We start from the raw sequence: 27,704 nt of genomic DNA, 5'->3' as shown, positions 1-27,704 counted from the left end.
ACAGCCAGTGAGCTGAAAGTTCTGAGCGAGTGATTAGAAACTATTTTAACTTTTCGTTTTTAGCCGCTGAGCACCATTTACTCCCATTCATTGAGGACTCCCTCGAGGGCGCCCTCTGCTGTTTAGCAGTCCTGTTTATGATATAATGCGGGGGAATAGGAAGTGGCCAGGCTCCTCATAAACCAGCTCTGGAAAGAAGTTGGGTTGTGTGTGTGGAAATGTCGCTAATCTGTCGGGTTGTTGCAACAGCAACGCCAGAGACAACAGTGATGGGTGGAGTGAGTTTGTATCGCCAGTGAAAATGAACAAAAATCAAAGATGGTGAAAAAGCAAATAATGTTGCATCCAAAAAATTGGCATGTAAGATATCATAAATGTATTATCGTCTGAATAAAAGGCGTGAGTACAGTGGGGCTCCAAGTGAGGTTTATGTGGTGAGTGTATGAAGGCCTCGGTGTTCTGGTGTGGGTCAGAATGTTCCTCGCTGATGAACAAGCTGTGTTGTTAGACTTTGTCAACTCTGCAGAATGTCAGTTATGCATTGAAAACTCAGAACAACAGAGACCTTTAACTGCTTCTGCTGACCATTGAGGTTATATAATCAGTAAATGTGAAAATAAGGCTGAATGTCTATGAGGCCCCTCACTGCTCTGGGTGCAGCCTTATCAGAGCAAAGTGGGAAAGAGGGGGCAGGGATCATGTATCTGGGCGCATTTGATCGTGTAAAGTGGGCAGGACTTATGCGTCTGAGTGTATGGGGGGAAGGTGAGGGGTTTATTTATCTGAGGGCATCCAATCTATTGATGTGAGTGGGAGTGGGCGTGGCTTGTGTATGTGTGTGCAGCCTATCAGACTGCAGGGCATATGTATCTTGGTGTGTCCTCTCAGAGCATTGTGAGTGAAAGGGGGCAGGGCTTATGCAGCTGTGTAGTAACCTGCAGTGGGCAGGGCTTATGTATCTTGGTGCTTGTCCACTCAGAGCACAGTGGGCTGATGGCCTGAGGAAGTTCTGTCGGCTCTGATGAACCTCTGAATGATCTCGATTCTCAGCTCAGACCTGTTTGTGGATGATGTTCTCTCTGTATTTCTTTCTTTCTTTCTTTCTTTCTTTCTTTCTCGTTGTCTCTTGTTCTCTCTCTCATCTCTCCCTCTTTTGTCTTATCTCTTCTCTTTTCTATCTTGCTGGCTTTCTTTTCTCTCTCTCCTGTTCTCTTCTTCTCCTTTCTCTCTCTCCTTTTCTCTTCTTTTCCATTCTCTATCTCTCTTTTCTCTTTATCTATCTCCCTGTCTTTCTCTTTTCTCTCATCTCTCTCCTTTTCTTTTTTCCTGTTTTGTTTATCTCCATTGCTCTCTCTCTCTTCTTTCTTCTCTCTCTTTTTCCTTTTCTCATTATCTCCCTTGCTCTCTCTTTTCTCTCTTTTCTCTCTCCTTTTCTCTTCTTTTCTTTTCTCTGTCTCTCTTTTCTTTGTCTATCTCCCTGTCTCTTTGTCTTTTCTCTCTTCTCTCTCTCCCCTTTCTCTCTTTTTCCTTTTCTGTTTATCTCCATTGCTCTCTTATCTCTCTCTTCTTTCTTCTCTTCTTTTTCCTTTTCTCATTATCTCCCTTGCTCTCTCTTTTCTCGTTCTTTTCCCTCTCTTCTTTTCTCTTTTTTACTGTTCTGTCTCTCTTTTCTCTTTTCTCTCTCTCTCTCCTTTTCTCTCTCTTTTCCTTTTCTGTTTATCTCCATTGCTCTCTTCTCTCTCTCTTATTTTTTTCTTTTTCTCATTATCTCCCTTGCTCTCTTTTCTCTCTCTCTTTTCTCTGTTCCCTTTCACATTATCTCTCTTCTCTCTTTTCTCTTTATCTCCCTTGCTCTCTCTTTTCTCTTTTTCCTTTTCTCTTTATCTCCTTTGCTCTCTTCTCTCTCCTTTTTATCGGTCTCCCCTTTTCTCTCTCCCCCATGTTGTCTCTCCCTTTTTTGTGCAATGCATTTATTTTTTTACATGTAAAAATGTCCTTTAAAAATTCACTTCCATCATGTTTAGTTACTAACTCTGCTGCTGCGGTTACTTGCCCATTTGCAGCTCTTTGTCGTTCAGTGTTTTCGTGCTGTGAGTGAGGGATTGTGGGTGATGAAGGTCTAAAAAGATGAAGTTGAATTCTTCAGTTTCTCAGCCTCATTTTAAGGTTCCTACAGAACAGAGCAGCGGAACGACAGAGAACATCAGCCCATCCTAGCTGCAGCTCTGAGACGCTGAGTGTGTTATTACTGTGTTGTGCTGCTGCCCCCTTCTGGCAGGTCTGAGTAACTGATATAACAGTTTTTGATTACAGAGCTGATTGGTGGTAGTAAGTGTTTTTTTTGTGATGATCAGCTACACTTGTCCTCACTTCTGATAAACTGATGTTTTACCAGCATTATGAGGACTGATGGTCCTCATAAAGTGCTAAAAACACACACACACAATCCTGATTTCTCTCTGTCCCCAAACACAAACATACCAGCTATATTCTCTTTTATTCTCTTTTCTTTTACTCTTTTGTTTACTCTCTCTCTCTTCTCTGCTCTTCTCTCTTCACTTTCTTTCCTCTTTTGTGTATTGCTCTTTTTTCCCTTCTCTTCTCCTCTCTTCTCTTATTTCCTTTTCTCTTCTCTTCTCTTTTTCACTTCTCTTCTCTCTCTTCTCTTCTCTTCTCTTCTCTTCTCTTCCCTTTTTCTCTAGTCTCCTCTTCTCTTTTCTCTTCTCTCTCTCTCTCTCTCTCGCTTCTCTTTCTCTCTCACTTTTGTCTTTTATTCTCCCTCTTTTCTCTTTTTTCACCCTTTGTTTTCTCTCTCTCTCCTCTCTCTTTACTCTTACTCTTTTCTCTCTCTCTCTCTCTCTCTCTCTCTCTCTTTCTCTCTCTCTCTCTCTCTCTCTCTCTTTCTCTCTCTCTCTCTCTCTCTCTCTCTCTCTCGGTCATGCATGGTCAGCCTGGGACACTCTGCCATTCTGAGTGACAGCATCAGCCCCATGTTTTTTATTTTGGCCTGTTCTCACAGATGCAGTCAGTCTGACTCTAATGTTCATGTTGTGGGGGAGTGTGGAGGTGGTGTGGGGGTGGGGGGTGTTGCGGGGGGATTTGACTTGCATGAGGGTCTTTTTGGGCACAAAGCTCATGCTAATACAGGCCTGTGTTTGGGATTAGCCAGTGAGAGTGAGAATCCGCTGCTCCTCGGTGTGAAGAAGGGAACAGCAGTGAAGTGAGGTGAGAAAGAAAGAGCAGAAGGATAGACAGAGCGAAGGTGTTCACTCCTCCACTTGTTTCTCCCCTCCGTCCCTGCATTCTTCTCTTCCCTACGTCCCTCCTTATGGCTGCCACTAGGTCTGCTTTTGTGAGTATTTCTCTTTTCCATTCTTTTCAGGGATTTGAGCAGAATTCCCGGTCAGAATTCAGAGTTAGAGTTCTTCCTTTTGCTGGAATCTCTCCGTTACAACTAAATGTTGTCAGTCAGTTCAAGACATGTTTGTGTATGAATGTTTCCTATTCGCCAGCTACTTATTTAAATTTCCGAATAACAAGAAGCCAACTTCACTAACATGTTTGATGCGAGCGTGTGATGATCCAGACATACAGTTAGCACCGTGCTAATTGGTGAGTAATAAGCTTCCGTTATCTGTTACTATCATTATCCTTGAGGCTCCAGCGCTAAAACCAAAGAAGAGTCCAGCATGTCTCGTCTGGTGGATCATATTCGGAGGAAGCTTTAACAGTATCAGGAACAGATCCAGAGATGCAGGTTGTCTCTAGACCTTCTCGCTGGCTCTCTCTGTTCCTCTTCTTTTTTGTCTTGCTTTGCTTCTTGACTTTTTTTTGTCACTTTTTGAATAGGCGCTCATCTCTCTCTGCAGCCCCCCTGCCATGTCTTTCATGCTGGTGGGTTTTCCTCAAGAGGGAAATGTCTCTCCGCTGCAAATGTGTTGGAGATGCTGGGTTTTGTATAACAAAAGGCACGGCTCTTTAAATGGAAAACAAAACGTTTTTTAAGATTAAATTTGAGAAAAGACTAATTGCAAATAACTACACATAATGCAGATGATCACAATCAAAAAGTGAGATTATTCATGATTTAACTACACAAAAATAAAGTTTACTTGTAAACAACTACACACAATAAAGTGATTAATCGTAGTCAAACTACACAAAACATCGTGATTAATCCAACTGTGCAAAGAAATGTGTTTAATCATAAGTTACTAAACGTAATACGATTAATTACAAATTATCACAAAACATTGTTGTTAATTATGGTTTGACTACACAAAAATGTGTTTAATGACAAGTAACTACACATAATGCAATTATTCAGAAACTATACAAAATTATGTGATTAATTGTGATCAAACTACACGAAACAGCATCACTACACAAAAATAATGTGTTTAATTAAAAGCAGCTACAGGATAATGCCATTAATTGCAATCAAACCACAAAATTTTGGGATTAATCACGCTACACAAAGTGCTACACAAAATGTGATTGTGATTAGCTATACAAAAATAATGTTTAATCATAAGCAACTACACACAATAATGTGATTAATCACAATCGACCTACACAAATCGGTGTTATTTTCATAATTAACTATGCAGAAAATGCAATTAATAACAGTTAAGGGGAACTGTGGAAGTTAAGGTGAGATCTGGAACTCTGATTGAGCTGGTCATTTGCTGGACATAAAGGCAAAGCAAAACCCCCACATGACAGCAAAGGACCTGCAGGAAGGTTTAGCTGATACAGGAGTGGTGGAGCCCCGTTCTACTGAGCAGCACTGCTCACATACACATGATCCGCAGGAAGCCTTACCTGTGACATCATCACGAAAGTCACCATCTGAAGTCAGCAAAACAACATCTAGATCAGACAGAGGCATTCTGAAAACAAGTGCTGTGGACTGATGAAGTAAAAATTTAACTATTTAGCCAAATAAAATCATAGGTGTGTTTGGAGAGAGAAGGAGCAGCATCTGATGAAAGGAACACCATGCTCACTGTTAAACATAGAGGAGGATTGGTTATGATTTGAGGCTGTGTGGCAGTGGCTCAGGAGACCCTGCACAGGTAGATGGAAGAACAGATTCCGCTAAAAATCAGCAACTTATGAAAGTAAATGTGACTCAGATAGTCAAGAAACTGAAGCTGTAAAGAGGCTTCTACAGGACAATGATCATTAAGAAAGCGAGATGGAGCTTTTGTGACAGCCTTCACAGACAAGAACATCACTGAAAATCTTTATGTAGACCCTAAACATACTGTGCAGACAATAATGTCACAGAACATAAAGTGTTCCACGAGGAAGAGTGTGGGAACATTTTTGAAAACAAGAACAGAAAGACTTCTAGCTGTGCATTAACATTTGCAGAAAAAAAAAAACATAATCTGCCGAAGTTGAGTTTACTACTTTATACATCAAAACTCAACAAAGCATAACATGAATGTGCTACACATGGTTGTATACTAGTTCTAGAACTCTATTTGTTTAAAAGGGTTTTATATAGCACCCAAAAGGTTCTTGTATTGTTACAAGCATGACATTGTAACAATAGAAGCACCCTTTTAGGTGCTATAGAACTCTTTTCATAAAGGACCATATACAGCACATTCTCCATCAGTCTGAAGAACCATTTCACCGTGCAAAGAACCATTTAATCATGCAAACTGTTCTTTGAGTGTTCATGTATCGAACCATCTTCTTTACTTAAGAACCTTTGAAGAACCATCATCTTTAAGAGTGCTCATATTACGTATGTGTATACAAACACCCTCTCTCACACCCCTCCCTCTACATCCCCAACCCCCCAGCCCACCCCCACCGTGGCTAGGCTGCTCTTCAGCTGTGGGCCTTTGAACCCTCTGTGACCTGTGACCTCTATATTGTGTGAGCTTTATTACTGTGGAGAGGCTATAAGAATAGCGCTGACAGCACTGCTGCTGATCACTGATCAATAACTCCTAATTATTGATCTGGCTGCTCTGATTTTTACAGTGAGAGTGTGAGATGCTTCACATCAAAGTCAGTAAAAGCGATTCAGTTCTAGTTTGGACACACCTATAAATTCATACTGGAACGTCAGCTTCACTGTTTATTCATTATGGGAGAAAATATCCAGCATAATATCACCATATTGTGGATTTAAAATTAGTGTAGATACACAACAGGTGCAAATATCAATATTTGATTGCTTAATTATTGATGTTAAGCATAAATAAAGCTCATTGTTAGAGTAGTATTGTTAGACTTACACCTGCTGTTGTTCTCCTAATCCACAAGATGGCATTGTTTCTTTCTGGTGAGACTTCTGATCCACTCTCTGTCCAAAAGTATGATCTCCAGGGAAAGCACTGACCAATAGAACAGGATGCTCAGGATGCCTAGTTCCAAGTGCACAGCTGTCTGCAAACCTTTGACAGTTTATGTTCACCTGGTTTTATTAATTACTGTGAATAGAAGCAGGTATTAAATATATAAGGACTTAAATGCTGTTTAAATGTTGATTTTTTTCACTGCAGTTAAAAGATTAAGGTGAGACAAAGTGTAAACTTCATTAGATAAAACCATTATTCCTTTTACAGGAATAATATGTGTAAATCCTGATATATCACAGTGTGTTATATTGTATTACATGTTAAATAAGTGCAACACTACTAATCATATCACTAGTAGTTAAATGTCACAGTAGAACCGTGTCGTGATATTGTGTTATGTTTTTGTGGTATTTCTCACAGCTTCCATGTTACTGTTTCTATTTACGTTACTTACATTATACTTATATTTTTCTTGAAAATAAATATGAAATAATTAAAATCTAAACTGATCTTTTTTATCTCATTAGTTTGTGTTCCTGGTCATGTTAATCACTATTCTTCATATCATGTTGTGTAAAAGGTTAAAATCTAGTATTCCTGTAATCCTCCATCTGAATGTAATGACTTTAGCCCAGCCTCGTTATATGCTCGTGGGTTTAGATGATATCATCATGCACCAGTAGGTGGTGAAAGTAATATTAACCAATATTATAATATTTAACGCCCATCTCTGAACCCCCAAACCCCTGTCGTGTAGAGGAAAAACTTGGCAAATTTTTAGAGCCTCCCTAAAACAGTTCAAAAGGAGAATCAGTTTCAGGTGATATTTTCAATTTTTCTGATTTTCTGCACAATTAAATCAGTTTGACAAAGTCAACTTACTGTTATTACTTACTATTTTTCTGAAATATAGTGTTAACTGCTTGGCAACACCACAGCAACCACTTAAAACACTGTAGCAACGGCCCACTAACACCCAAGCAACCACCTGGAACACCATATCAACCACTTTCCAGCACCCTAAGCTCTCCCTGCAGTACTACAGCAGCTGCTTAGCAACAACCCAGAAACCTCTCAACCACTCAGAATACACAAACAAACAGAAATTACCCTTTTAACCCCACGAACCGAGTCAGAATTGTTCACAGTGGTGGTGACAGGAACCAGACGTCCACCTCTAAAAGCTCCCTCACAGAAAGTTATTACATGACATGGTTATGAATTCACTGCATGATGTCTGACTCATTGTTTCATGATAGTTTTGAGAAGATTTTGGCCTTAAAATCCATTCATGGTGGAGGGATGCGTAATATGCAGGGTGTTGTGAGGCAATATAGTCCCCAAAAGTCTGTAAGTTTATCCCTAATGAACCATGTCACTCCAAACCACTCAGTCACAAAATTATGCCGACATTTTTTAAAAATTCCTCTTTTAGTGTAGTTTGAAAAACAGTCAAATCATTATACAGGGCAAAACACTGCTGCTAACTGTTTTTCTTTTTTCAATTGTAAAGTAACAGTGAAAATTAAACATTATTTGAAAAATTTCAAAAGAAAGCAAAGTGTGTATATTTCTCTAGAACAGAACATTTCACACAATACCAGTTTAAATGACTCTGTTTACGTGTTATCCACTGAACTTAGGAGGAATTTTGAGAAATCATTGGAGTTCCCCTGTGAAGATGAAGAAGAATGTTTAAGTCAGTTTTGGGTTCCCGCTGTGGAGCTGTAGGTCTTTGGTTCCTTTCCAGGCTTCTGGAGTTGCTTTTCCCAACACAGACACTGTGCTCAGAGTGATGAGCACCTCAAGATTATTGCCTGGCTTTGTCGGGGGGGGTTGTTTGGGGTGTTGGGGGGGGTGTGGGGGTGGTGGGTGTAGAACAGATCTTGCTCGGGGGCTGAACAATCTGTGTGATGTTATCAATGATGTATTATGTGTGAGCCTGAGGTCTGAATGGAGCTGAAGGATGAATACCAGTCAGACCCTCCACACTCTGCCAAACTGTGAAATAATTAGTCACAGTCAATCACATTATGTTGTTAAGTTAATCATATTTGGTCATATTTCTCTTATTTGCTCTAATTTGATTTAATTTCTGTTTATAAAGCAGTACATTGTGTTATATCTGTATGTCTGGATAAAATAAGATCCATCAGAGTGTATTTATTACTTTCAATATTTCAGTAACATCATTTTGTATCGTGTGGAACCTGAACATGAAAATAATGTGATTTCCACAGTCAGTACGTATATATCATATATTGAAGATTCTTCCGAATTAGTTCAAACTGCAGTAAAACACTATTTAAAATTCAAGAAAGATATAGATCCTGGGTATTTACAAGGATTATGTTTTGATCTATTTACACCCAAGACATTAACAGAGTTAGTAATAAGCTAAATATATACACAATCATCATTTACAGGGTACTTTCTATTGGGAGGAGTCTGTCCCAAAACCTATGCCCTAAATTTAGACTTCTCAAAATCTTCTCAGTGTTTCTTCCTTATGCTCTTAGGCAGGTTCTTTAGTCTACACTCTGTTCTAATTCCAGAGGGTTGGACGTGTTTGTTTCTCTTTGTTCTGTAAGTGTGTGAGAGTTGGTTCTTTGGTGTAAGCGTAGCAGAACCTCTCCAGTCTTCATTTTGGTTATACCAGCTTCACTGTGTTGTCATTCCCTTCTTCTTTTAATGTTCAGGATGTGGTTGGCTTAGTCATCATTATTTAGTGTTTATTCCTTTATTTTTTTAGCTAGCATGTAATATTCATTCTCTGTTTGCTTAGTAAAGTGTGTTTACATGTTAGCAGAGCGGCTGGTGTTTAGTGTTTGGCTCTGTGGCTTCACATGGACTCCACCATTTACAAGTTACTTTTAATGTTCCAAACAGGAATTTAGGACTAAAATTCAGGATTTCGGCCACTTTATTGGTCACCAAAATTATCACCAGGGTTGGGATAGCTATTGAAAAATTAGCAGCAAGCTACTTTCCCAAAGTTTGTAGCTAGCTACAATTTAGCTACTTTTTCTGAAAAAGTAGTGACTGCTTATAAGCTACTTTTTGAAAATAGTGCACTACTTTTTAACTACTTTCAAAGTGCAGTTGTCAGAATTTTGTGACTCTCCACCTGACACACCAAACAAGCCCGACTGAAAGTGTGAACAAGACACTGCATTTAATCATGTGCCAGAAAGAAGGAATTGAAAAGCTGCAACTATACAAAAATGATCACCAAAAAGTAAGTTTAACTGTAACCAACAATCAAACTTACACAACCAAAGGTGTGATATCCAACAAAAAATTAGACTAAGTAAGAGCAAAGTCAGCCATTCAGGGTTTTTCCTAAGAAAAATAAACAAAAATAACCGTATACAAACCAAACAACTTCGTGCAAAGCATTGTCTACTGTTGAAATAAAATTGCTCCAATTTAAACATTTCAGCAAGATCTGCACAGACATGACATTCAGAGTCCTTTGTTAAACTTCAGCAATACTTTAGCCTCAAAATTCTCATCAGTGACCCTGGATCTGTACAGTACTGTTAGTAATAGTCTATTATGAAAATGTTTTTTCTGCTTTAGCTAAGCCAGGGATCGGCTCTTTAACTGCCCTGTTGCGGCTCCACAGCACCATTAGATTTTTAGGTAAAATAACATAATCCTTCTTTGCAGAAAATAAAGCTCTGGTGATTGTTATAACACACGGTTCTAACACAGTTTCAACAATAAATGATCTTAAACGCTAGAGTTATAACTGCTAATTCACCAACCTTTAACGCTGAAGACTGACGCGCAGACTGCTGGTCACAGGAGTGTAGGGGTCACAGCAACGCAGATAAATTCTGGCGTCTCAGGCACAATTTAAGGTGGGACAGGACAATTCAAACGAGAAGCTGGTGAAAGAGAAGCGACTTAAGCCTTGTACAAACACATTTTACAAGACACTATTCTACTTTTGAGGAAGAGCTTCCTGACTGAGGTTTGAGAAAAGCAGCTATAGCTGAGCTAAAGCTTAAAGTAGAGCAAAGTATGTCTGCGTTGGCATTTATTTTATATTTTTAGCCTGTACTAGTACATCAGCACATATTGAGACATGCTTACAGCCATGATGGTAAAATGGACCTTAAATGTTGTGGCTCCGAAGGTGGTTTCATTTTTGTTGAAAAGATAAAATGGCTCTTCTTAACATTTCGGTTGCCAACCCCTGAGCTAAGCCTACTAGTAATGGGTGATCAGCGTGTGAGACCAGCACGTGCCCATTTGCTAGAACTGTCCATGGCTCAGTCAGGGATTGCACAATCGACACTAGCCCAGTTAACGACCGCGTTCTATGGTTTGGATTTTGGACGGATTGCCTGAAGCATGTATTGAAATTGTAGCGAAAACTATCGCTATAGCTACACAAAAATTGTAGGCTAAATTTGTAGCTACAGCTGTTAGCTACATTTCATAAAACTGTAGCGGCTACAGCTATTAGCTACAAAAATTTGTAGTTAGCTACAAAAAGTAGTGCGCTACTCAGCTACTCCCCCATGCCTGATTATCACAGTAATCGGTTTTATTGCTGTGATGTTAAAAGAGGCTGATAATGTTCAAAATACACTGATACACAAACTGAAATAATTTTACCAAGTTTAATATTGAAAAGCAGGGGCGTCATGCCCATTCAAGCTGGAGAGAGATAGAGATAGATAATGTGAGAGAGAGGGAGAGATGTACGGGGTGAGGGGGAGAGATGTGGATGAGAGAGAAAGAGAAAGATGTAGAGGGATAAGAAAGTGAGAGAGATAGATGTATGGGGATGAGAGAGAGATTAGTGTTCTGGTGGCATTCGGCTCTCGGGGGTCCGTCTGGGTAAACTCTGCAGGAGAGGATGCAGGAAATGACCTCACAGTGAAAACACACACAAATAAAGATATAAAGGGGATTGTTTCTGTAGAGTGCCACCCCCCACCCCCCAAAATAATAGCACACAGTACAGTCTGACCTTCAGCACAGCTCTGAGGGCAGACCATATCTTAATCATTTTTCCTCTTTGAGAGGGAAAAACAAACAACATTTTAATGTGAGAAAAAGATTTTAATGAGCTGAAAATTGCTTTAATTGTGGTTACATCATCAGAAAGAGTGTTGATATTATCAGTAATATCAGTAATAACACAAGAAGGTTGATATTGCTGAAGAGTGATAATACACACACACACACATCATCTAAACCACTTAGAGTGATAATAATGATAATAATATAATAATAGTGATGATGATGATGGCAGATAGTAATTAGTAGGTAACTCTTTCGTCATATTGTTCAGATGCAGTTTGTAGCTGTGAATTAATCAGAAGTCTGATGGGAAGTTTGAGTTTTCCACTCTGCTCAGTTACAAGTCTGGATTAAAGAGGTGAAGTTCACATCCTGAAAAAGTGATTCAGAGTTTAATCTGAAGAATGTAGAAGGTGGTAAAGTAGGAGATCCTCACGTTTGCCAACTCGTAGCACTTCAACCTCTTTTCCGCTGTAGAACCGAAACGTTCCCTGCTGGATAAACCCATAGAAACCGTTAAGTGTGTATGTTGGTTCCTGATGATTCTGTAATGTGTTTTGTCTTTTTAATGGGTTGATATCACAGTGTAAATGACTCTAATGGTTTAACATGTGACCAGTGGCTGATTCTAAATGCATTTGATGGTTCCTAATGGAAGCTAAAGGGGTTCTACAGGATACTAGTAGTCTCTAGTGGAAAGCATTAAGAATTTGCATTTAACATATTGGGGGCAAAAATTAAAGTTAAAATCTGGCCCGTTCAAATATTATGGCACACTTTGTTTTTAAGTTGAACTTTTCCCCCAATATGTTAAATTAAGTAATTCTTTTCACTCGGCAAAAGTTGGAATTTGACCGGGGTGCCCAAACATCTTCAGGGAGCTGTTTATCATCTCTGTGAACCAGGCTTGCCCTCAGGGGGCTGTTTAGTGGCCCACCCTGCATCATCATGCCCCACTAAACCCACCACTGTCTACACTGTCCATACATCTGCAGCAGCAGGTAGGGAAAGCATTGTAAGCTTTGTGAGCTGCTGCTTTCTGCTGTCTGATATGAAAGGCTGCATTGATTTAGAGGAGTCTGGATAAGTCACTCTGTATTGGCTGTGTTTTAGGGATGTGGAGAGATTTACTGAATGAATAGATCTTTTGTGATTGGCTGTAAATGTGTCTCTCCTGAAGGTGGACAGATCTGCCTCATGTTTTCTTTAGCTGGTTTTTCTCAGACCTGACCAGAACATAAAAGAAAAAAATCTCTTGTCCAGGCTGATTCTTATGGAGAGGAATTTGTGCCAGATTGAAAAGCAGTAACTACAGTGGAAAAATGTGAAACACATGACATTACTCTTCCATAGTGAGATGCAGAATATGAGCCAGAATGAAGTATGAAATCTCTGTTACACTGGTTTAACATCGCTTGACCTCTTTATCCTCATTTTATTTTTAAGTTGATTCTTAAGTAAATGTAAACATCTTCTCTTTTAAAATCTATTGTTTTAATTATTATTCTCCACTTCGTTACTTTTTAAATTTTAATTATATTTGTATTTCCTCATTTGTATAATACTTTGTATAACTGCAGTTTATGAAAGGTGCTATATAAATAAACTTACCTTGCCTTCATTGAAAACAGTGCATGAAAAGAGTTTGTCAGAATTGAATACAGTTCGCCTTAAAATTTTATAAAGGTATGTGATGCGGAAAATTTGCCAAAATGAAAAGCAAACCCTCTATTACACTGTTTTCACCTCTTTTTTGTGCTTCACATATATTTGCCTCATTAAAATATGACCAAAATGGTGAAATGCAGTGAATACCAAAGAGTACATTTAAACAGTAACATGCAGAAAACATGCCAAAATGAAAAGTAAAGGATGTATTACACTGATTTAATTCTGTTTAAAGTACTGCAGTGTAATGCAGTATAATTGTGCCTTTATTACATTTCAGGGTGGCTTGTATTCAATTCTAACACATTTTTCCACTGTAGTTGCTGCTTTTCAGTTTGGCACGAATTCCTCTCCGTAGATTCTGATCCTCCACAGTGCTCATCATGCTCACTAACGGACTCTATCAGTGTGCAGAGATTGTAAGTGATGAAGTTTATCTCCCCTATTCCTCTGTGCTGCAATCACAGCTCTCTCCAGCACTTTACCCTCAGAACAGTCCAGTCTCCAGACTGTCCTAGAATACATAAAGTGCTCTCTATCGTGCACCTGTAAGTCAGTAGCTGCAGGACTAAATCATCACTGAAAGGGTGTGGAGGTGTTCAGTATCTGTAATAGACTTGATTGTGTTTTCTGACTCACTGTTATCTATAAACATGGTCTAAAGTACATTAGCATAACTGAACACAATAGGAACCTGTATGTTTGTCTGCTTTTATAGATAACATGATGTCAGATCATTTATGCAAATTTTCACTGAACTCTAATTTTAAAGTGGGATCTGTTTTAAAAGTTGATTTTTTTCCAGCAGAGAAAGACCTGTATCTCCATCGGTCCCCGGAGACCCCAGTCTGCTCACAGCGTAAGACTCTCTTTGAGCGCTTGCATCCTCCGCCGCCTCCTGTCTGCTTGTGTTTTGGGAATCTTTTATGAGCATGTCTGGGTGGAGGGTCTTGGTTGGGTTTTGGTTAGATTTTGATTGTGGATTGGGGGTTGGGTTTAATTGGGTTTGGTTTTGGTTGGGGTTTTTCTTTGGGTTCTGGTTTGGGTAGTAGTGTGGGTTTTAGTTGAGTTTAGTTGGTTTTTGGCTGAGGTTTTTGATTTATGTTTTGGATGAGAGTTTGGTTGGGCTTTGATTTAAGTTTTGGTTGAACTTTTGATTGAGTTTTAGTTGAGATTTTGGTTTAGGTTTTTGTTCTGGTTTTGAAAGGGTTTTGGTTGAAGTTTTATTTAGATTTTGGTTGATGTTTGGTTGAGGTTTTTGAGAACTCACTGAGTGCTCCAAGGCTGTGAATGTTATTAAGCAGGTGCGGGTTCCTTTTGTTTCTGCTGTCTCATCTCATCTCTGCCCTTTCGGAGTTCTGCAGCCAGCTGGTAGTTTTGCTTCTGTGGTTCTTTTTCGCTTAGCTAAGCAACTTAATAACTTTCTCTCCTCAGACTCCTGTTTTTCCTCCACTGTGTTTTTGTACCTTTAAACCAGCAGGGAACCCTCAGAGCCTTCTGGATGTTCACAAAGGCCTAATGATTTCTGTCGTTTTTGATTTATTTCGAGTTTAAAAAAAAAGTAATCCTGTATGTTGTATTCAAACTCTGTATGTATTTTAATAATGCTTTTATTTCATTGTTAGTTTTATTTGGAAACAGAAGAGAGCTACTCTTGAATCAATCTACAGAAAATTATCTACGCAGGAATGGCTGGGATAAATTTTAAACATCAATCTCATCCTTCTGGAAGTTCTAGATGCATCACTGGCTATGAATACGATCTGTAGGCTGACCAGGCTGAGCTCTAATAGTATCTAATAGTATCTATTGGTAACAATTTCTGTGTTTTATTAAAGCACTAAGTTACGAGAGGTTGTGCGTTACTGTAGTTTTATCACGGAAGTGAAGCAGAGTAAAACCTCCTTCCCTGTGATAAAATCACTGTAACGCACAGCCTCAAGTGACTTATTGCTTTTATAAAATGGCAGCCAAATGAAATTCACAATTTTTCAGTAAGTAATTTGTTATTATTAATAATAATTTACATAAACAAGTATTTCTCTGAAAAATGCAGTTCCTTTAGAGTACAGTATCATGGCCAAGCAATCATAGACTGCTAAATGAGGAGAGCGTTTGGTCACCCTTTGCTGTATATTGCGGTCCTTTCATAAACTTTTAAACTTTTTGTCATATAACAATGAACATATGACAACACAGCACTGTTTATGCAAAAATGTTCGCTTTATAAGTACTTTTTTTCAACAAATTGCCACCAATCCAGCAGCGCCCCTCTTCTCACGCTGGGGCTAAGGCCCAATCCCATTTCTTCTTTTTACCCCTGTCCCTTGTTTTTGAGTGTTACCTTGCCCCTTGGAACTGAGTTACAAAGGGTAGTCATTGAAATCTTTCCCTATGAAATGGAACAACCCTCAGTAAAAAAAAAAAATTGCTTCATTAACAGGCTACTAATGGTGCTCTGTAGGCAACCCGGCCCGTCTTCAGTGATGGCAATGGAGATATTAGCATACTATTCACGATTTTTGTGCTTGTTATGAATAAAAGGACCATAATGCATTCAAACAACATTAAATTAAGATAATACAATGGTTATCATATTTTTTAACACAGAAATTACTTACATTTGTGGGTTTCTTTGGTCGCTCGCGCAGCCATCTTGCTGCTTTTTTTCTCATAACACTCTGTTTGGAGTGTGCATCTGAAAAACCTCCGTTTGGAGGGCCATGTGGCCCTAACACTTCGCCCTACCTCTCTATCTCAACAAAAATTGGGACACCCTTCCCCTAGACATGAACGCGTAAAACAGAGTGCTAAGGGCTAAGTGGTAGGGGCAAGGGATAAAATGGGATTGGGTCGATATCTCAATCAGCTCCCTGCTCCCTACATAGTGCACTAGCTAGCTGACTAGCCTAGTTCTGGATAAGAAGATAAACTGTCAGCTCCTCAGTTTAAACAGAACCAGGTTCTTACTTCATCAATACACCAGGTGCTCCATGTGAGCAGCATTAGAGTCAAAGATTATTCCAATTACAGCACAAGGATGTTTCGTGTCATGGTGCAGTAATACACAATTCAGTCACTGTGAGGCAGTCATAGCTGTGCATATATTGTGGATTGTAGAACGGCATCGAGCGTGGCTTAGCCAATCAGACTTCAGAACCGGAACTATCTGCCTTTTAAAAAAGCAGTAAGCAGCTCAGGAGGAGTTCTAAGTTCGGTTCATTTGTTGATACATTTAGAAGGTCTGTGTTTGAAGGACATGTTAACATACAAGCAAAAAATCTCTCGCTTAGCACTTTGAGAACACTCAAAAGCCTGAAAAGGCCAAAGTGAACTGAAAAGCCCCCTCAGTCTGTCACAGGAACTTTAAGTTCTGTATCTTCCTCAAGCTCCTTTCAGGACTAATTAGGAGCAGTAAAATGTTAGGATCCAATTAGAATGATTTTTAAGGAGCTTCGTCTGTTACATAAGGACTTACCACTTTTCCTCTGTTTGACCTGAAGTCTAGTCAGGTAGTGATGTAACGTCCTAAATTCTAGAGAGCATCATCTCATCTGCTCAGACAGAAATCCTGAGACGTGACCTCTGTTTGACCTCGTTTCTGTCTGGATGTGAGAGTCATAACACTGACCTTTTACTCAGGAAGCAGAATCAGGAGTTACAGCAGTGAGGAGAGGGACCGTCTGGAGTTTTATTAGATAAGGTCCAGCATTTGGAGACATTTAGTGGAATCAAGCAGAAATCAAGACCCACCTTATCCACAGTTCTGTTTCATTTTTCATGAACTTTTTGATTCAATCTATTTTTAAATAGAAGCAGATCAGCGCTAGTCTTTGATCCTTTACTGTGAAAAACCGTCTTCATTCATGTTTATGTATATGAAGGGATCAAACAAAAAGAATATATTCAAACGACAACTTGGTCCAAGGCATCCAAGGCCACCTCAAATATTGATGAAATTAAATGATGGTCTTTTCTGTTACAGATATTATAATACTGAGTATGGACAGATTCTAGGGACAGCATTTCAGTCAAATTTGCTGTTGGTATTTGTAAGGCATTAGTCCACGGTAAATGACATTTCAAAGGTGTCAATCTAAAGTCTTTAAGAGAAACAGAGAAATGTTCACCTGTTGCCTGAATTTGTGAGTTATCTGATACCAAACCTGATATTGAAAGTGATATTGAAAGTTTTACTCCATTACATCTGTACAGTAGAGAGTAAAATAATGTTGAGTTTAATGTTTTTTGGAGCTTTTCTATACACTACAGCTGAGCTGTGTACTGTCTGCTGCACAGTGTGGCGCTTCTTTCCAGTGTGCAGGAGCTTTTCGATGGCCGCGGTAGTCTTTACACAGCTTGCGGTAACCTATAGACTGCATGCAGTAGCCTTTTGATGGCTGTTGTAGGCTTTAGAATGGTGTGTAGTAGTATTTAGACAGCGTACAGTAGCCTATAGACGGTGTGTGGTAGCTTTTAGACAACCGCAGTGGTCTTTAGATGGTGTGCAGTAGTCTTCAGACTTCATGTGGTAGCCTTTAGACATCATGCGGTAGCCCTTAGACATAGTGTGGTAGCCTTTAGATGTCACATGGTAGCGCAAAGATGTCGTCCGGTATCCTTTAGATGGAATGTGCTAGCCCTTAGATGACTGCAGTGGTCTTTAGATGGTGTGCAGTAGCCTTCAGGTGGCTGCTGTAGTCTTTACACGGCGTGCAATAGCCTTTAGATTGCTGTTGTAAGCTTTAGATGGTGTATGGTAGTATTTAGACGTCATGCGGTAGCCCTTAGACGTTGTGTGGTAGCCTTTAGATGTTGTGTATTAGCCTTTAGATGTAGTGTGGTAGCCTTTAGACGGAATACGGAAGCCTTTAGACATTGTCCGATAGCCTTTAGACTGAGCCTTTAGTGGTAGCCTTTAGATGGTGTGTGGTAGCCTTTGGACAGCTATGGTAGATTTTAGACAGTGTGCGGTAGCCTGTAGATAGCTGCAGTAGTCTTTAAACAGTGTGTGGTAGTTTTTAGACACCTGCTGTTGTCTTTAGAGAGTGTGTGGTACTTTTTAGACAGGGTACGGTAGTTTCTAGACAGCTATAGTAGTGTTAAGACAATTGTGCAGTAGGCTTTAGATGGTGTGCAGTAGCCAATACTGACAAATACAAGAACTCCGGTTACACCTGGACCCAATCACAGAGGTGTGGTCTGTCCTGACTGATGAGGAACAATGAGAAAGACACAGAAAAAGGTGCCTTACAATTAACCCAGTAACCAATCCTAGTGATTTACAGCAAATTACACCCTCACAAAAAACAAAAGAGACTGGAAGTCTCAGTGGGCCCAAACGGAAGTACAGTTTTTATTTAAAAGATCCACCTGCTTTCATGCTGAAAGAGTATTCTATCCAAATCAGTCTGCGAGACATCAGGTGAGTTCCGTAATTGTATGTTAAGCCTCCTGAAAAGGCCTTTTTACTTCGGTGTGAGAGCCATTTGGGTACATTTTCTATCTAACAGTGAGGAAGAGCGTTTATAACACATCAGAAAAACAATGAGGAATAATCTGACGATCCCACCGTTCAGTCATGTCCCCGTGTGGCCATGTGCGTCTGTCTTTACGTGCTGCTGATGGATGAGTCGCCTGCTGATGAGTACCGATTTCAGTCGGTCACATAAATCACTGCAGTCTTTCTGTTCAGTCTGGATTCAGGAGCTCAGGTGAATCTCTAACCTTCATATAAACACCAGCTTCCTCTCGTTCTTTCAGATTGAGAAGATCATGACGTTAATAGGAGCTGGCATCGACTTCTCCAAAGATCAGGAGAGCAGTGCATCAGGTGGGTTCTCCTAACTGTCTTTGCTCTTCTACTCAGTGTGAACCAATTTACCCTGAACGTTAGAGGTGGGAGAAGTTGTGGAAATATTCCATATTCATTATTCTGTGGTTTGACTAGTCTTGCAGAGCCAGATGATCTCATAAGCTCTGGGGGCAACTTGTTAAACTTTTAAACCCCACCCCCTAGCGTGTGCTCTTTTTAATGTTCATAGTTCAGCACAACATGCTTGCTAGTGAAATTTAGCAGAAGCTCAACACACATAGTCGATTCAATAAAACCACTTCAGATTCACTGTAAACTTAGTTTACCTTGAAATATTATACAAACTTATTGCGTCAAAAGTTACTTAACAGGTTTAAGCTTAAATAAATTTAAATATAACTTAAAATTATATTTTGAAAAGGATAGCATGACCACTCTGGGCAAGGGGAAAGGACCTGCCCCAGGTGGGGGAGTTTGAGTATCTTGGGGTCTTGTTCACGAGTGATGGAAGAGGGATCGTGAGATTGGCCGCAGGCTGGGACAGGTGGCAGCAGTAATGCAGTCACTGTACCGGACTGTAGTGGTGACTTTTTACCAGTCGGTCTACATCCCGACCCTCACCTATGGTTGTGAGCTGTGGGTAACGAATGAAAGAATGAGATTGCAAATACAACCTGCGGAAATGAGCTTTCTTCGCAGGGTGGCAGGCTACACTTTCCTTGATAGGGTGAGGAGGTCAGTCATCCGGGACGAGTTTGGAGTAGAGCCGCTACTACTCTGCTTTGAGAGGAGCCAGTTGAGGTGGTACGGGCATCTGATCCTGAACCTCCTGGTGGGGGTGTACCAGGCACGGCCTACTGGGACAAGACCCCGGGGTTGTCCTAGGATCCACTGGAGAGATTATATCTCCAAGTTGGCCTGGGAGAGGCTTGGGGTCCCTGGGAATGAGCTGGAGGAAGTTGCAGGGGACAGGGTTGTCTGGGATTCTCTGCTCTCCCAACTGCTACCGCGACCATATCCGGATTTAGCGGTTAATGATGATGAATGAATGAATAAGTTAAAATTACATTCTAATTTTCAGTGATCCACACTAGGGCTGCAACAAACGACTAATTTGATAGTCGAATAATCTATCGATTAGTGCGATGCAGTGTTTAAACCTGTCAACTTTATTTGAAATGTGAACAGTGTCATTGTTAATAATAGTTACTGGCTTCTCCGTTTCAACTCCATAAACCATTCCAGAGAGCATGCATTTCGAAGTAGATGTTACAGCTCATAACATGAAGTAAACGGCTTTTAACATTAACATTAGCTAACTAGCTCGCTAGCACAACTAGCTTACTGAGATAGATCAGTTTAACTGAACTGTTACACCTTTTGGAGTTAATGTTTATTTTTACCGTAATCTCACATCTACATTCTTAACTGGAGTTTTTGGGGGACTATTTACCCACGCTGACTTACTTTGCACCCTTGTGCTAACGACAGACTTTTTAACGAGTGCTCCAGCGCCTCCTACTGTAAGCCCTCCTTTGCAAGGTATTGGATTGGTGTAGAAATTTCACTCTCAGTTTCTTCCAACCACAATAAGTCTACGTCCCCACATTCAGCCCAGATTTTCTCATGATTCTCCATGGACATTCGTGGTACGAGGTCACATCTGGCTCTGCGAGACTAAGCTTGGGAAGTTGGAGCTAATGAGTACATTTCAGGAGGCTGCAGCACTCCCTGATTTTAGGACTGCAACTGTTAAAAACACTAATAATAATGCAGAGATCTGAACATTTTTAATAGCATAGAAAAGACTTGTGCTTGTTTCAGAGACAATTTCGTATATTTGTATTTTTATTCATGTAATTTCAAGACCTGCAGTAGTTGCACTGTGGAAGTTAAGTTAAGCTGCATTGGAATCTCTTCCCTTGTCCCCTGCCATGTCATTTAAGGTAGCATTGAATTTAAGGTGTTATAATTTCACCGCCTTCAACTTAAACACCTGTTCACATTTCTGCTATAGTCTGAGATCAGAACTTATATTTGATAATTGTCCAACGTTGCCCTCACCCCCCCCATGAGCTCCATGCTATAAGAATGATCAGAAGAGCTTAATGAAATAATTAACGCCAAAAATGCTAATGTGGCTCCTGGTTATCCTCCGCATTCGCATTTTTCTGGTGAAGTGTTTCTTTGAGGAATCCACCAGACATCAGCTGACCTAATGTGATCAATTATTGGGGAATTCCACTGATTTTTCGAAAGTTCTGCATAATTAAACAGATGTAAACAGAGTCACTCAGAGTGGTCTGGTGTGAAACGCTCTGTTCTAGAGAAACTTACCGAGTCAGAATTGTTCACAGTGGTGTTGGTAGGAACCAGGCGTCCACCTCTAAAAGCTCCCTCACAGAAAGTTATTACATGAAATGGTTATGAATACACTGCCTGATGACTGAGACATTGTTTTATGATAGTTTTGAGAAGATTTATATGCAGAGCACTGTGAGGCAAAATAGTCCCCAAAGAAAACTTATTATTTCAAATTTTCCACTATTTTCCCATCATCAACATTCCATATAAAACTCAGAAGACACGTGTAGGTTCACTGGTGGTTTTGGATAGTAAATAAAATGTCTGTTTGTGTTGTAGTCATGGTGACCCCTGGATCCTATCACCACCACTGTAAACACATCTGAGTCTGAATTATTTAATGTTTTAATTATTCAGAAATTTTGAAAAAATGGTGGAATTCCCCTTTAAACCGAAGGTGCTCTCTAAAGTGATCATTGAAACTGAGTTAAACAGAGCTGGGCTTTTGCTTGTTTGGAATTCCAGGAGCTTTCCATCACTCCAAACGAGCTAATAAAGAAATCACACAGCCGGCCTATCTTTAATCACGCTGTTGTAAAAAGGAAAGCTCGGTTTTATTAAGCAGGCAGGCTGTTCATTATAGTGAATATTATTTGACAGTGTAATTGCTCAGCATTACAGGTGCTAAAGTACAAAGGCTTTAGCTTTAGCTTCAGCTTCAGTGTCCTGCTGCTGCATTGCCCTCTTTGGGAATATTATATCTGTGTGGCTGCAGCTCCCGTACGTAACCAGATCCCACTGAATATCTAAAGGCTGGAACAGAATGAGCTCTCCAAACATTCAGAGGATACCAGGTTTCGCGGTCACACTGGAGAAGACCTGACCACTCTGGACGTCTGTGTCTTTAAGTAGAGAGTGAGTTGGTGCGCTGTGATCTGATCTGGTGAAGGACAGTGGGACCCTGGAGAGTTAAATCGATGGATGCTGAGACGTTTAGCCTTGGTGATGGATGACCTTGGTTAGTGGGGGAGCTGGTGTGTTAGCTGCTGGAGTAATGGACTTTGAGAGAAGGTCTTACTCAGGAAAGCTGGTCGACAGTGAGATGTTAAGCTTTGTGCTAATTGCTTTATTGTTCAGTCCACAGTTCTTGCCGGACCGTTCTTTTATCAGACTGCTGACCATATCTACCACTTTACGAATGTAAACTGTGCATCTGCTGCTGCATGAGATGATTCCAGTAAAATCTCAGCCAGATTCTATTTCAGTTTGTGTGATATTGTTTGTGTTGTTGCTGTAGCCAGACCTGTCCATCTGCTCTGCCAACTTATAGTTTCAGCTGTTTTTTTGTTTTTTTTTAAATCTCATGCCATTCTGTTGATAGATGTTTGGCCATGGTTGTGTATTTTTGTTTTGACATTCCTCTGTTGATGGATTTCTGTCCAAGGTGTTCTGTTCATGGATTTTTGGCCAAGGTGTTCTCCTATAGGTGGATTTTTAGCCAAGGTGTTCTCCTATTGGTGGATTTTTAGCCAAGGTGTTGTCCTATTTATGGATTTTTAGCCAGGGTGTTCTCCTATTTATAGATTTTTAGCCTGGGTGTTCTTCTTTTGGTGGATTTTTAGCCAAGGTGTTCTCCTATTAATGGATTTTTAGCCAAGGTGTTCTCCTATTGGTAGATTTCTATCCAAGGTGTTCTCCTAATGGTGATTTTTTTTTTAGCCAAGAAGCTCTCTTCTTGGTAGATTTTTGGCGAAAGGTGTTCTCCTATTGGTGGATTTTTAGCCAAGATGTTCTCCAAATAATGGATTTTTAGCCAAGGGGTGCTCCAATGGTGGATTTTTAGCCAAAAGTTGATTTTTAACCAAATTGTTCTCCTATTGGTTCATTTATATGCAAGCTGTTCTCCTATTGGTGGTTTTTAATCCAGGATGTTATCTTATTGGTGGATTTTTTAGCCAAATATGTTCTCCTATTGGTGGAATTTGTCCAAGGTGTTCTCCTATTGGTGAAGTTTTAGCCAAAGGTATTCTCCTTTTGGTGGATTTTTAGCCAAAGGTGTTCTGCTATTGGTGGATTTCGATCCAGGGTGTTCTCTTATTGGGGGACTAGTGTCACACCCATCTGTTTTGTAAAATCTTTCATTTTGGTGTAACTTTGGGCTCAGAGGCACTAAATCAGCTGCTGGTGAGCACATTAGGTTTTGTAACACCATCAATTTTCACTACCAACAAAGATTTTTTCACTGTTCAGGATTTCTGTCTGTGACTGTATCATAAAGTCATTAACCTGATTGCAGCAGAGAGTTAATGACTCCACTTAACCAGACAGTGACTCTGCGTTAGCTGCCTCTTGATCAGTATCACCTCAGTGGAGGACAGTGTGTGGTCAGTGCTGTTCCTGTCCATGCAGCTCTGTGTTATATGTTATTGCTTTTGTTCTAAGGAGCTTGCCTGAAGGTCCTCTACTTTAGAGTCTTGTTCTCGTTCCGGTTCTGTTGTACTAATGGGCTCTCGTGATGGATCAGTGTGTTCTGTCTGTTCTTTCTGGGTTTTTGACCCAGTTATGATTTGTTCTCTCTGCGTCAACTCAGCTAGAGGACGAGTCTTCTGTCTGTCCCATAGACGCCTATGCCTACGACCTCATTTCCTGTTTCCTGCAGGCACCCTAGTTGGAGAAATGTTCTCTTCTTGGAGGGCTTTGTCGTGTCCCTCTGCTGATTATTATGGTAATATTTAGCGTCTCAGTGTCATCGCCCTCTGTGTGATGAAGGTACAGTGTTAATAACAGTGATGCAGTGAAATAAAAAATCTTGGCCAAAAGCTGAAACTGAAATTTAGTTTATTTAGGATTTGGAATTAGCATAACAAATACAATGAAGGAAAAAAAATATTCCCTACCTAAAGTGTGTATATATATATAATATTAATATATTACATAAATTCTACACTCATTTTGTGTGTTGAAATTGAAATAAAGGTGAATAAGATTTTCTCTCAGGATTCACCTTACCTGCCTTTGCCAAACTGTACTGAAAGATTGTTGTAAATATTAATTTTTTTATGTATTTATAAACGTGTCAGTTCTAAATATGTGTACAAAATTAACTACAAATAGAGCTAAACTGTCTGGCAGTACTTAGTATTTTACATCATATACACACAGTTTGTAGCTATAAACATACATAAAGTAGTGAGATCCTGCTGGTGTGGGTTTCCTCTTTTTCAGTGATGCTCTCAAAACTGATTTGAGTGCTGATAGCTCCTTTTTGTGGAGATAGCTGAACACAATGTTATACTGACCTGCAGATTCACTGCATCATTTAAACAAATCACTAAGCTGGTTTAACGGTTTATTAATTGTTTGTGTTATTTAATTGAGAGATCATGAGAGTCCTAACTTTAAGTTTTATGTAATTTATCTCCATTTTATAGCATTAGTTGTTGTTGATATAAAGTTTGACAATCCTGTTGCAACACTTTGGCAGCTCTTGCTGTGTTTGCAGTGGTCTGTATGGGGAAATGTACTAAAATATTAATGTGAGTGTGGGTTAGGGGATGAATTGGTTTGCCCTGCAGCATAGTAATAAGTCTGGGCGGGGGTGCACTCATGCATGTTCTTCCTTTAGATTGTGATCAGTGATGTCAGTGGTTCCATCGAGCGTGACATGGATAACCTGTTAATTAGCATTTGCTGAGATCATTTAGTGTTGAGAGACAACCTTCTTGTCTCTGTGAGACCTGCTGGTCATCACTGCTGTCCCTAGTGACATGACGAAACAGAAAGAGAGAGGTGGGGAAAGGGTACAAAAAGGGCGGGGGACAGAAATTTGTTGAGCGTAACGATTGCTTGACTCCTCAGACAATGAACACCAGCCCTGCGGTTTCTCTGAAGGGGAAAGAGGCGGGTGGAGAGAGAGGGAGGAGGGAGGCAGCGGAGGATCGAGAGCAAGTGAGAGCGCGAGGGAAGGAGACAGAACAGAAGGCTGCAGAGCAGAATTGACTGGAGGATAGCAGCTTTCACATCCTTGGGATTACGTGGTCACAGTTTCTGCTCAAATTCCATGACCGAGCCTGGAGCGATCGTCCGGAGTAGAGATTAAGTTTTGCTCAAATTCAGCAGCGGAATACTCCAGATATCCAATCACCTAATGCTCGGGGGAAACGATACTGCAAAGCCTGGATTTCGACTGTGGGATTCGCTCCTGACGCTCATTCTTAAACGTTTCTGGAAAGGCTTCCTTCAACCAAGTCTCAAAACTAAGTTACAGTAGAGCCGGACTCTTGCTTGAGAATGTTAGTTTCTAACCCTAATGAGTCAGTTTAGTGTGGATTTATCTCAAAGCTTTGCTTCTGCTCTTCTGATCAGAGGAGGTTTGAGGTAAGCTGGTGTTTATGCTCTCTGTAGCGGAGTTATCAAGTTTGAGTATATCTGGGGTTGACAAAAGGGGCGCGTAATTGATGCTGCACTCTAGTGCTGGTGATAGAAAAAATAGTAAAAGCAGATAACAGCTGTGCCGAGCTGTGGGAACTGGCCCAGCTCTCTCTCTGCTTTTAATGTGTTATCATGAGCTTGTGCACCTTTTTGATCATGAAAAGCGCTTAGCGAATTTGGCAAATGCAAGTCATGCAAGCCAGGCCACTTTAGCTCCTAGCGGAGATTGAATCAGGATCCCGTCTGCATGCACTTAGGCTGAAGAAAATCGGCAGCCCATTAGATTTAAGAGTTTCCAGGATGCTGTTAAGACCCTCGTGCCCAGTTGCGCTGACTTTCAGCTAGAAATTTTGCAAGACTCCGAGAAGGCTCTGGCTTTTATGCCATAACATAATTAGCATTTAATTAGCTGCTATAAACCGGAGCGTTAATTGCTACTCTGGGTGCGTTGCTTGGCAAGCGTGGCATGTGGCTTCATTCACCAGGATCTGCAGGGACGACTTCTTTGATTTGCGTGCAAGACTTTGTTGTGGGCAGAGAGACAGGGACCACATGGGTCTTGTTGTTGGCCTAATGATCTGATCCCTGGTTTCTCTAAAGCTCCGCCTGCTCAGGAGAGACCCACCAACAGCTTGCTGATGTTTATTTCTTCGTCTTGCCATCCGCTGCAGTCTATTCTCATTAAGGAACCCAGTCAATCAGAGTGGATCTGCAAGCTTGCTCTTTCAGAAAAGAGGCAATTCCCTGATTTTAAGCAAGCAGGAGATTGCTTTTTCTGGGGGCACAAACACTTTCTACATACTGTGGATGTATTTCCATGCTGTGTGGTGAGACTTGCTATTTGTCCAGTGGACTTGTATCTTAATCTGAAAATGATAACCTGGAACATTCGAAGAAGTCCGTTTGACAAGAATGAGGATCTGCAAGTGTACTCTTTTAGAAATTACTGGTTTTAAGCTTTTCCTGGGTCACTATTTGTTGGAGATTGTTGTTGTGACTCCAGTGGGTACTTTTGTGGAACCTTAAACCTGTGGGCTGCAGTGAAGTGGTGTATTCTGGTCTTAATCAGGAACTGAGAACCTGCATCAACCTGGACAGTTTAATCTTTAGGCATAACTTCTGAACTTTTCCCGAACAAATGTGGTTATTGTTCAGAACTTTTTGAAACTCTTATGGATGTAATTATGAACACTTGGACTGTTCAGGAGAAAAGGTCATTTGTACAATGGCCTTAATTAAAACTGGAGTGTTTGATCTTTAGACAAACTTCTGAATATTTCTCTAGCAGTTCTGACAGTTATTCTGAAGGAGCCCAAGTTTAGTATTTGATGATGTCCTGCTCTGGAATGCCTGCTTCTGGACTCTATTTAACCACCTTGACCACTTGACCATCAAACCCAGACCGCTGTAAACCCTGACCCGTACCCTCCCACTTTTCTTTGGTGAATTCTCGGGCACTGGTGCCCCTCTCTCTGCCAGGACGCTGTCGCCCCTGCCCTCCTGGTGCTTATGCTCCCGGCACTGCTGGCCGAGGATGATGTGGCAGTGCCACATGTCGTCCTCCGGGTGCCGATGCTACCGGCTGCGGGGTTTTTCCCTGCTGAAGCGTTTCCCTCTGTCAGCAGGTGGGGTCAGCCGGCTGTTGGACCAGCCTGTGGGTGATTGGCTGGAGCATGTGGGCCTGCCGCAGTACGAGAGCAAACTGCTGCTGAACGGCTTCGATGACCTGCGCTTCATGGTGAGTAACTGACAAGCAAAACACACATATGCACAAAGTAAACACTATGTCTTGTGCTTGTTGTCAGGGACATCCCGGTCTGATTTCAAAGAATCAGACATGTTCTGCTAGACTGATACTTTAAGCCCAATCTTTCGTTCCGGCTGTCCTAGTGGTGTCCTAAATGGACATTATCCAAAACCTTCAGCACTTAAGTTAGCCAAACTATAAACTGGCCACAGGCAAAGTGTGAGTGTTTTCAAAATACAACTGTAACATATTTGACACTCTTGAGACCACAATGTGTACCAAAATATGAAGTTATTTTATTGTAGCATTTTAAGTAATTGCCGACTCTGAATGTCATGCCTAAATTGGATTGACTTGTCTAACTTTAATGTGCTAG

General features: G+C 40.5%; 1 protein-coding gene across 7 annotated transcripts in view; it reads left to right on the top strand.

Moving 5' to 3' along the window:
- LOC118821995 (ankyrin repeat and SAM domain-containing protein 1A) overlaps nt 1-27,704 on the top strand; it is a 116,961-nt gene that overhangs the window by 64,256 nt on the left and 25,001 nt on the right. For 5 of the 7 annotated variants that reach the window (XM_036590741.1, XM_036590739.1, XM_036590744.1 and 2 more), the window contains 3 exons: nt 13,837-13,890; nt 18,795-18,864; nt 27,207-27,319. In XM_036590741.1, coding sequence (XP_036446634.1) covers nt 13,837-13,890; nt 18,795-18,864; nt 27,207-27,319 — 237 coding nt within the window. The remainder of the gene's footprint in view (nt 1-13,836; nt 13,891-18,794; nt 18,865-27,206; nt 27,320-27,704) is intronic. The other 2 variants (XM_036590738.1, XM_036590743.1) reach the window with 2 other exon arrangements.

The sequence above is a fragment of the Colossoma macropomum genome, unplaced genomic scaffold, assembly GCF_904425465.1.
Source record: "Colossoma macropomum unplaced genomic scaffold, Colossoma_macropomum, whole genome shotgun sequence".
NCBI classification, from domain to species: domain Eukaryota; kingdom Metazoa; phylum Chordata; class Actinopteri; order Characiformes; family Serrasalmidae; genus Colossoma; species Colossoma macropomum.
This window is presented reverse-complemented; position numbering and strand designations above follow the sequence as displayed.